This window comes from Phragmites australis, chromosome 5 (genome assembly GCF_958298935.1).
Source record: "Phragmites australis chromosome 5, lpPhrAust1.1, whole genome shotgun sequence".
Lineage (NCBI taxonomy): Eukaryota > Viridiplantae > Streptophyta > Magnoliopsida > Poales > Poaceae > Phragmites > Phragmites australis.
Window position 1 is genome coordinate 36,929,034 of NC_084925.1, and position 11,856 is coordinate 36,940,889.

General features: G+C 44.3%; 1 protein-coding gene across 1 annotated transcript; it reads left to right on the forward strand.

The window, feature by feature from the left end:
• Nucleotides 1-7,577: 7,577 nt before the first annotated feature.
• On the forward strand, nt 7,578-9,025 carry LOC133917648 (uncharacterized). Its single transcript, XM_062361526.1, has one exon. The coding sequence runs from the start codon at nt 7,680-7,682 to the stop codon at nt 8,766-8,768; it is 1,089 nt and encodes a 362-aa protein (XP_062217510.1). The 5' UTR covers nt 7,578-7,679; the 3' UTR covers nt 8,769-9,025.
• The last annotated feature ends 2,831 nt before the right edge of the window (nt 9,026-11,856 follow it).

Consider the following 11,856-nt stretch of genomic DNA (forward strand, 5'->3'; position numbering starts at 1 on the left):
ACCAACAAATGAGAAAACAAAAGATGCTTATGATGCGTGATCGTGAAATTGACATGGAAGACATCATGCCTCGAAAGCATTCGTAAACGAAAGCCAACGACACAAGAGACAAAAGGTTTGAACCTCATCTAAGACATTATAAGTTTATTGGGTACTGGACGGCTAACAGTCAGATCGTGGGTCTGGCGGTCGGACTGTTCGAATCGAGCAGAGGGAAAAATGGCACTGAGTAGGTCTGGTGGTCAGACCAGCCATGATGGCGGTCTAACTCCTGACTATGGAGTGAGTCCGAGTGAGATAGTCTAATTGGAGGTCAGGCTGACCCTATTGGCAGTCAGACTATGGGACCCTACCGACGCCACCTCGGTGAGGTCACTGGTGATGCCTTCAAACACGAAAGATACCAAAACGCTCTGCGACACTAGTGGAGTTTTTCTAGGGTAGTTTGGACAACATGCACCAAATCAAACTCGAGAAACCCCATGAACAGGGTCTAGAGCGAGGGTTGAACTCGGCCAAATCAAGATGGATATCAATTAGAGCTCCAAAACGGTGAAAAAATGGTAGGGGGATGCCCACCTTGGCTTAGGGGAGCTTTGTATTGGATCGTTTCGCCTCAGGGAAGCTCCAATTTGCGGATCAGGCCTCGAGGTGGTCGTTAGGCTTGAGATGGAGAAAACTTGGGAAGAGTGCCTCTGGCAATGGAAAGAGGGGGAGGAACTTGGGGAAGTACTTAGGAAGTTCAGGGGAGTCGTCTCCGTCGATCTCTGGCCGTTTGGGACGTCAGGGTGATCTCTCCCACCCTCTTTCTCTTTTGGCAAGTGAGCGAGTAAGAGTGAAATGGAAGAGAGAAGAGTGAACGTCAGTTGATGGGCTTTAAATCAAAACCCACTGTGCCTTGGCGGTCAGACCGCATGGGGTCTCGGTCAGACAGCAAGAGGTAGTCTTGTGCTCAAAACCTTCTACGCCTTAGCAGTCAGACCGCAAGTGGTCTCGATCAGACTGCGATGAGCGGTCTTTGGCTCAAAACCTTCTGCATCCTGGCGGTTAGACCACGGGTGGTCTCTATCCGACTGCGAGGGGGTGGTCTTATGCTGAAAACCTTATCTCTATTTTTCCTCTTTTTTTCCCCTTTCTCCTTATCTACTTTATTTCCAAAGCCTAGAGGGTACTTCTAATTAGCCCTAGATTATTTCCGCTCACAAGTACAAATATACATGTGATGAAATTTGTGCAAAACATAAAACTATGGTGATTATGCTCGCTTAACCTAGATTAAGATTTTTGGGGTGTGACAACCTCACCCCTCCACCGGAGTGGCTGGCAGTGCAGTAGCCAATGTGGCAGCCAGAGCATCTACCGTCGCACCGCCCCCATCTGCATCTTCGGTATAGCTATGAAATTCATGGACAATGGAAGAAATGCTCTGTAGTCTCCGCCGTCGAATTTGTTGAGACTTGTCTCTTGTCGTGCTTGTTGTTATTGCTACGCGTGCGTGTTAAATTCTATTTTATCTCCAGCCGTGCATGTCCTTGCTACCGTGCGTCTCCGATGAGCTAGGTGTTGCCCATGGCCATCAGTGTCGTTGAAGCGTTGTGCTCCATCCAGCCTTTGTGTCATAGCTGTTGAAATAGATTGCTCTGACCTTGTCACCATATAAGTGTTGTGGTACTCCTGTTTTGCTCCGGACGGCTTCGTGTTGTGGCCATTGAGATATGTTGGCCGTCATGGTTTGCCTGCTGGCGTGACGTGCTGATGCCTGATGTGTTCTGATGTGCCACGTTGTTGACATGCTATCGCCGTGCGTGCCTGGTTTGAGCTACAGCCTGGTATATTTTATGTCATCCGGCTTGTAAGCTTGGCATTGTTGTGATGCTTGCTGTGCCTATTTCCTGTCTTGTGACCTTGGGCACTTTGAGTTTTGCTATCCTGGATGCCCTATTGTCGGATGAGGCATGAGGCTATCAAAGATGTGGCTTCCTTTCAAGTTTATTACTTGTGCCTTGCGTGTTGACTGTTAGATGAAAACTAAAACATGATTTTAAATCACAGGTTTAAGTTGGTTCACCCCTAGTCTCCTTTGTGTTGGAAAAACATACGGTTATATGAATTCTGTTCAATTGAATTATGCAACTCTGTATCAATTTAGTTGGTTTGTGTTGACTTGATTAGATAAAAACTTAGAAACTGAGCCTTTATTGTGTGAGTGTGACTTGATTAGATTATTAGTCTTTCATGTGTATATTTATTATAACTGTGCATTGGGTCAGATATCATTTTTGTGCTGCGTATTTTTTGGTTTTTGGATGAAAGTAGATAACACTGGCACTGTTTGTGTGCTACACATTTTTCTGATTGCTTAGATATATTGCTTCCCTTTTTTTTTTCCTACGACATGGAATAGGTGGAGGACTTTGTTCCCGATAAAGTTGATTGGAATACCTCCAACCACGTGACGTTATGTGAAATTTGTGTTAAGAAAATCAAAGTTAGGAATAGACCTATTGGAGTTATGACTAGTAGAGCGTATAAAAACATAGCTGAGAAGTACCTGTTAAGGACAGGGTTGCGTCATACTAAACATCAGCTGAAGAACCGATGTAATACACTTAACGGTATGTATAATTATTAGTTTTACCTTAACATGTGTGATCAAGATGAAAACCACATGCCAATGGCCGAAGCATCTTCATACCAAAGGAGTGATGACAATAGTATGTTAGGAGATAAAGAGGGAGACATAAATGTCTTTCGTGATAATCTTATTGATATTTTGTTTGCTATGAGAGAGTATATTGTCTGTGAGAGGATGTTTGTATCGACAAAAAATTCAATTTGTATGGATGATATATATTTTGCTATTTATCTATGTATTTTTATTTTTCATAAATATTCTACAACTTCGATCGAATGTGAAGCGTGTCACAAAGAATAAATAGGGCACCCAAACTAGCAAAGGGCATTACGGGCTTTTAACATCCAAAAACAACAATCCAACCTCTCTAAAATCCAAGTTTCCAAACAGCTATCAATTTTTTGCCCCTCAACTTTTAACAGTCCACAATTTGTAAGCTGTTTTTCACAATCTCCGATTAAAATAAATGTGGATGTTTGTTTCAACTGTGGATTGTAAAAAGTGGCTTGTAGATTTTGGATTTTAAGAAACTAGGTCGTAAGAAACTGGATTATATAATTTGTAGAAGTTGATGGACCTAGATTGCTATAATCTGAAGACTAGATTATTACAAAATAGAATATGATAATAATCTATTTATTTTAGCTTACAGATTATACACAATTCACAATCTCTAACCGAAACAAACAAATACCTAAGTGCAGACCAATGCATGCCTCCACGTCTAGGCCTAATAGCTTTACGGCATTGTGCTGTTTTTCTTTAATAAACATTGCAGCATACGTTCAGCGGGTCAGTAGTGAGACTGTCCTAATTAATCTATTCAACCTTCTACCAGAATATTACAAGAACTATCGTGATCTACTACAGAACTGTCCATTAGTTTACTATTGATTGCATTCGTCCACCTAATTCTTACACTAAGTTTGAGATGACATCACAGATCAGAGTTCGCTGTTTGCACCTCAAGAACTCTTCAACGGATCTTATTCTTCGTGCATGTCAAACATATTAACGTAAGCAAACTTGTCTGGCTGGGATTTTCTGTAGAACAGTAAGAAACACGTTCATTTTATATAATAGATAAATAAATAAATAAAAAGATAGTACTATGTCAAATTCTCGCTCTTCTGGGGTCACCAGTCCTGATCAGATCCATGACTTTCAGTTAGACGAAGTCCACTTGGAGATGCCTGCTATGTGAGGTTAAAGAGGCAAAGCTTGTTGCCAGAAAGTCATGGCCCCTACAAACTCCCATGAATTGACTTAATCTTGGCTGAAATGAAACTCAACTGCCGAAAAACGCCAGGTTTGAGCAAATTACAGGCAAACCCTGCAATTGGCCAGATGAGCATGTCTTCCATTCTCCAGATCTCTTTGTGGACACCACATGTACATTTAGAGGCGGATCTTGGAGGAGGGGAGAGCCCCCTACCATCTGGTGCTCCATAAGAGGAAGGAGAGATACGAGAGAGGGGAAGAAAAAGAGAGGGGCCTTAGGAAAAGAGATGAATATCGCAATCCATCATGTGTCAACCATTGTGTACATCACGAGGGAAATGAATATCGTAAGATATTGTTCGTCCACCTAAAATCGACAGGGCATCCTGAGACCGCCGTTCACAAGTAGCACGAGTGTTTTGTTTGTTTTTGTGCTTAGTTAAGCCCGTGTAATGTTTCGAGAGGCCTCGCTTAATTTGCTTGTCTGGCTGAGCTAACCTGCCAAGATGATGCCAAGTACTGTATAAGGCTGTATTTAGTTGGCTGGATATCTCTGTATAAATATATTTATCTAGTTTTTAAGGTGTTTAGTTCATGAGTAGGTATGAATGTGGTGATCACTTTCAAGAAATATTATGTTAGATGTTGGATAAGTCCATCCATAAAAAAATGTTGGATACAACCATCTATGTTATGGATAAATTTTATCTCTGCTGATATGGTATATTATGGTTGGTTAGAGTAAATATACTTTTTGTTAGCACACTTGAAATGATATTATCTCATAAACCGTTTATCTGATTTACGATCTGATTGTGCCATTTTATTCATGGTAATTAAATCAATAAAACAGTATCTCGCATGATTATATTTAGACGAAAAACTAAATATATGACAAGTGAGTCCCCACAAAATTTAGCTAATCCTATCTAAAGTTATATTAGTCTAATAAAAAAATTAAATCACTATATCCATGTTAAAAAAATTAGATCACCCAATCCAATAAAATATAAATAATCATATACTTTATAATCTTATTCTCTAACTAAACATATTCTAAGTTGTGACTCCCCGTCACTGCATTGCTACTCGTGCAAATTGTGACATCAAGTTGGGTGCACCGTACCTTATCTCCCATTGTCCAACGACTGATTGAATCATGGAATGGCTCCTCTCACCAGAAGCAAAGTCATGGGGTTACAGTAACTATGACTTTATCCGACCTGAGCCGGTGGAATGGAAATAGATGGTCAAGACCTAAGAGCTACAGCGAACTACAGTGAATTCAGCATAATATTTTTGAGAAACAGTGCTCGCGCTACCGTATTCTACTGCAAAATACTATTTATCATCTTGCAAAATACTATCCATACTACTGTAGCCCTCCACCTTTCTTCCTCAAGCCAGAGTAGCCAGTTCCATGAATCACATGCCCTAATTTTTCTGAGACCTCAGCCTCTCGTGCTACTTACTATTAAATTCTTGTCGCGACTTCTTCTGCGATCTATTTTTTTCCTTCGGAAAACAAGCACCTAACATGTAGCGCGCGTGTCGTGTGGTGGTGCAAACTAGAGGAGCGTCACAGGCTTTACCATGACCAAACATGCCCACATGTTAAACCCAATGAAATGAGCACGAGCGATGCACACGTCGAATCCTCTCGTTTGGATGTACGACGGAGCAGGTGCACACTTTACCTGGATCACTTGTATCGTTGTCAGGTTTCGCACTTCCAGGTGGCTCAACTGCTACGGTGCCTGCGTTACTCTTCATTTCCTCCGTTATTCGCCTGCAACTGCACGTCGTGGTGCTTAAAAGATGCGCCCGGTCCGGGCCTGCCTCCGGTTGTTTTGTAAGTCGGTGACGTTTTAATAGAAGTAAATTAAAATATTTAAAACTATATAATTTTAAAAAAACATTTTATAAGATTAATTTATATCTAAATATACTTGAGATTTATTTAATATATCTACTCTACCGTTTAAAAGGTTTATAACTTACTTTAAAAGGTAAATTGCGAGTATATAAATGTAGAAACGTAAATAAGGTAGAGAGAATGAATTTAACGTAAGAGATTTTAATCTTATGGTATAGTTCACATTAGAGCTTCACTAAAGATATGCTCTCGGTCGTCAAAACTCTTCTGATCACGGCTCTTAAGCCACCAAGACGAGATCTCACCACTAACCTCTCTTACGATCACTTGTCGTCATCTTCACTTCGAAGTTTAAACTACCAAGGCAAGAGACTCTGCGTCCCCGTATAAGCTTTTTGCCGTCGCTCCACGCTAAGTTGGAGGGTCAACAAGTATGAACCACCAAAACTCATATTGCCGATAAGTCACCAAGACTCTAAGGTGCCGGCGTACCACTTGGTACAATATCAAATTACTCATTGATCCTCTCTCTCGAAAGCAGCACCTAGTATTAACTCTCTCTAAACCTATAAACACTAATCACTCACTAGTCTTATACTTAATCATCTTGGATGATCACTTTAAGCATTTTGATGATTTAGATGTCTTCATTATTGTATATGAGCTTCCTCTGAACAGTCACACCTTCAAATAACTGAGTGAAGGGGTATAAATAGCCTCAACCCTGTGGACTAACAATTGCTCCAACATCTTAACTTTAATGTATACGTTGGATGCTCTGGTGTAAATAACATTATACTCGTTGGATCATTTGACGTGTACATCATTCAAAAACTAGTCGTTAGATCTCCACTCAAACCCAGCTGTGAACACCGGATATTCCGCTCATGTTCACCGGTTTCATCGTCGGATCCATCCGGCATGTACACTGCTTCTACCAACTTAGCCATTTTCTTCTCTACACAAAACAGTACTCCGGTGTGTTGATCTCCAAAACGCCAAACCATCCGGCGTATTGATCTTCACTATTCTTTGCATAGAATACTCCAGCTTGTTAACTATCAAAACGCCGAACCATCCGACGTGTTGATCTTCACTCTTCTACACTTACAGCTTTCTATGCAAAAAAATGCTCCAACTTATTCAATTTCATATCACCGGACCTCCCAACGTGTTCTTCGGTTTTTTTCTCTGACATAAATACTCCCGTATTGCCAACTTCATATGGTGGACCTTCCGGTGTGCTCTGTTGCTATGAGCTGAAATGCTCCGGTATTTACAAACTTCTCTAAGCTGGACTTTCTGACATAGTCACTTCCTCTAGGACTTCTTCAATTCAGTCAACTTTTATCCCCGTTTCGGTGACTGTTTATATATAATATTCGTAAGATCTACTAAAACATATGCTTAACAAATATATTAACCTTATTAACTATATTATCATTAATCACTAAAATCATATATATATATATATCCTAATTACTGTCGGTATAATCTCCTTATGGCATGTTTGATACACAGGAACACGAGAACAGAACAAACAGAGGCCCCACGTGACCCCACCGAACCGAATTCTCATCCATGGCCCACCCAATCCGTCCGTCACGGGGTACGAAAAAGCTCCCAGCCGAACTACCACCGAGTCAGCTCACCGTCACTGGCAAGGGGGGACCGCCGCCCCAAAGTGGAAGGTTTCAGCCCAACGCTCGGCGTGCCGAGCGTGACCGGCTGCGTGATAGAATCAGTCCAGACCCCAGACCAGTTCACTGTTGGACTCCCTCCTCGGTTCCTTCCCTTTTATATACGCGCGGCCGTGTGCTTCGTCTCGCTCACGGCTGACGGCTTCCCGGAGCGTTCCGATCCATCCCATCCCGAACCCTTCTTCCCTTTAAAACCGCGGCCCCTCCCCCTGCGCCGTCCGCGCCCTGCGGTGCGGTGAGAGTCAGGATGGTGGTCGGGTTCCGCCGCACGATTTCGTTCCCGGTGCCCAAGTCCCCCAACCCCGCGGCCGCAGGCGCGGGGTCGAGCGCCAACAAATCTGCGGCCTACCGCGCCCGCTCGGCCAGCCTGCCGTGCCGGTTCCACCCTCTGGTGCTCCAGCTCAACGACGACGTCGCCGACCTGCGGGCGCTGGTGGGGCACCTGGTGCCAGGCGCCACGGCCGGGTCGGTGGCCGAGGGTGCGGAGCAGCTGGGCTGGGTGCTGGTGTCGCTCTCCGAGCTGTTGCACCACCCGCAGGCGCAGGACCCGCTGCGGCGGCTGGGCCGCTCCCCGTTCGCGGAGCGGCTGCTAGACGACTTCCTCCGCCTCGCCGACGCGCACGGCAGCTTTCGGGCTGCGCTTGTCGAGCTCGCAGCGCTCCAGGCCGAGGCGCGCTCAGCGCTGCGGCGGGAGGAACCCGCGCGGCTGGCGTCCGCGGCGCGCGCGCTGCGCCGGTCCGGGCGCGACCTCCCGCGGATTGCCTCCTCGGCGCGCGCGGTGGCCGCCAAGGCGCCGCCTCCCCCGCCAGCCGACCTGCCAGCGGACGCGGCGGCCATCGCCGCCGCCATCGTCGACGCGGCCTCCGCCGTGGCGTCGGCGTCCGCGGCGGTCTTTTCCGGCGTGTCCTGCCTCTCCATCGCCGCCGCCACGGCGCGCGTGGAGGTCGAGACCACGCCGTGCTGGATGCCCTCCCCCGCGAGAATCAGCACGCCGTGCGCCACGCCGAGAATCACCCACCACGTCATTACCACCAGACCCTCCTCCATGCCCCGCATTTGCTGGGTGGCCGACCTGATGCGCTGGATGTCTCGGGCGAAGCGCCGGTCAGCCGAGAGGCAGCATACCGATGATCGTTGCGCTGCTTCCACCGCGCAACACCAGCCCGACGCCACCGTAACCATGGACCCTGAGGTAAAGGAACGGAAGGCGGCATTCGAGCGCCTGGACAACCTGGGACGGTGCATCGCGGACGTGGAGAGCAGCAGCGAGAAGGTGTTCAGAGCCCTGGTCAACACTAGAGTCTCCCTGCTCAACATTCTCAGCCCAGCCTTCTGATTCCTGAACGAAGTCCAAACCATCGGAACCCAGCAAACTCGATTAAATTTTGCGACTTTGGATGAAATCTGACTGTATATAGAAATTGTGGGCTCATGAGGTATAGCAGTGCTATGTTTTAGGGTGCTCCATTTTGTTTGCACCATGGCATTTAGAATGGAGCGAAGGATCTGATTATTTTAGTTTTAGATCGTGAGAATCTAATTCGATCTGTAGATCTGTGAAAACCCTTTTTACTAGATTATGATTTGTAAGATTTTGTAGTATAAATCATAAAAATTAGCTTTTAAATTATAACTGTTTGTTTTAAATTTTGATTTCGAGTCTAGAATTTATAATCAAAAGAAAAAAACAAACATGATCTAAATCTTTAGTTGCAGGAAAAATATTGTCGAGTGTCATTCTTCCCCGTTAGCGTGCATCCTTCAGTTCAGTACTGGCGATTCCCACAGAATTTCGAGATAATTTGCTGAGTAGTAGATCTTGCGCTGCTTCATGGCTGCTCTCTCAGCCGAGGCCTGAAGCCCTGGAGATTCGAGCAGGTGCATGGTGCTTACGCGGATAGGCGCGCGCTTTGAGTTCGTCGCGCTTTGGTTGGGTTGTGTGAGGTCACGCGGGGCTGGCGATCTGCACCAGCCATTTTCCAGCACGATCCGCAGGCAGGTACGTGGAGGGCGATCGATATGATGCCCAGCCGTAGGCGCCAATCACGCCGATCCGGTGCTCTGATGGGCCGTGGCGCCGTCGTGGCGGAGATGGCGGTCAGGTCAGGTGGTGGCCTGCTTTGAGATGAGATGCCTGACCGGTCTCCCTTTTATATGCGTGGCAGCTTCCGTGTTGTGAGATTCATGCCGCGTGGCTGCCAATCGCATGCAGGAGATGGCACTCCAACCCAAAACAAGGCTTGCGGATGAACTTTATTGCAAACTACTCCGTCGGTTAATTCGTGCTTTCTACAATGCCACTCTGAAAGTCTGAAGGTGATGACCTGAGAATAATCGTCGATCAAGAAAAAATTGGTTGGAGGAATCTTTTGGCTTGGACTCAGCATATCTTCATTCGTTACTCTTTCTTTGGTCGATCACACAACTCACCTGTGAGGCTGCAATAATAGAACTACCGGCTAGAATTCACCGAAAAGAAAACGTGACAGAGAACCGAAAGAAACGGAAGCGCTGACTTTAGAGTTCATTCCCCTAAGGCAACTACTTCCACGCTTTCACCTACATGGACTCTTTCCTCTCTGTCACATCCCTCTCTCGTTAGTAGTAGCTACTAAGATCCGGAGTATCTCGGATTAATATCCTAATCGGCGTATGATCATCTTATTTCAGCAAAAGGACAGGTGACTCATGCGTTAAAGAAGAATGGAGGGCGCCTAGATAGGCCCCTAACGAATGGCGGAACTAGCTAGGTCAGGAAAGAAAGAACGACTAATGGTCAAGAAGCAAACGAAACAAGAAAAACACTAAGCGAGAAAGGCTCTCTCTGTTAGGAATTTAATATACGAGAGACATATGATTTAGAAGACTTTTACGGTAACACCTAAATAAGTGCATATCGTCTATTTTTTCATCCGGTGGTTTAGATTGACCTAATAATACTCTATCGTCCACCAGTATCATAGGTATCATTAAAGAATATCATGGGTATCATAAGGGTAGAATTGGAAAAAAAAATCATAATAAATTTGTAAATTATATGTTTAATTAGGGAAGGTCAAAATGTTAGTTTATTCCTCGGATAAGCTTTTACTTGTTCTGTTCATTTTATTTATTAGGGTTTCCACCCTTCGTCGGCTGGTATGGGTGACGAAGGTCCGAAGTCCGGTCAGTTAATAACGTAATTACCCCTAATGGTATCAAGATAATTACAATAATACCTACTAAAATGGACGATTGGATCACAACAATGATACTCTCCATCATTTAGTATCATAGTGTACTGTAAAGGTTCTCATGATTTAACGTGAAAAAATCCTCTAACAAGGAGGGAAAAAAATCATGTGAGACAAATCTATATTACGATACCTAAGGTACAAACACAGAGGTTAAATAAATGTTGGTCTCAAAATTAACATCATCGACCGGTGGGCAATATGGAGCATCATCTGTCTCATGTCACTGGTTCCGCAAACGAACTGCAACTGGGAGCCTGACATTGCGCTTAACTCACTAGAATGCTTTCCCCTTAGTCCCCATCTTCATTGGTCACAGTAATAAGAACTGCAAGTCCCTCGGACGTGCACAAGGGCACATATCAATTCAAGTTGCGCGGATGGAATTCTTAAGTGTGGATCGAAAGAGTATGGCGATGCATCAAGAGCTGAATTGGAAAGAAGTAGAGATTATGGAGATTGTTACATACAACTGGAGTAATCTGATTAGTATAAGACTATAGAAGGCTACGGTGTAAGATGTCGAAGAATCATAACCTAACAGTTAGGTGAATAAGCAATGCTAATGTAGTAATTTCTATATGTGACTGGGAAAGCAACAATGAAATTCTTAATATCAAAAACACAGTCAATCATGAGTGTGGATGTCGGAGTCAATTGGCATTTTCATGTGATGCCCAATAAGGAGCAGTTCTCTTCATAAAATCTAGTGATTATGGTTTTATCTACTTATGTGATCACGCTAGCTACTATGCTGTTGGAGTAGGTGCTATCAAAATCAACATTTATAATGGAGTTATATGCTTCGGGGAATCAGACATGTGTTAAGGCTAAAGAGAAATTTGATTTCGCTCAAAGAGACTTTGCTGATAGGAGAGAAATATGCACAATTGCAGGTCTTGAGTCATGGAGACTGAAGTTTCAGGGATAACATTGTCTTTAAAAAGGTGGTGAGTCTGAGTAAAACTCATAGGTAGCTCTAGAAAGGTTCATGTATGACGGCTTCAAAGTGGTAGATTATTCGTCAAGGTGAAATTTATTAGATATGTGTCATTTAATTATATGGAGTTGATTACGTATAGAACTTGAAGTTATATTGGTATGACTCCTGTAACTAGATATCATCATAAATATGAGAGGAGACTGTTGTTGTAACCATAATAGCATAACGACAGGTTCGTAGGAGGCAAC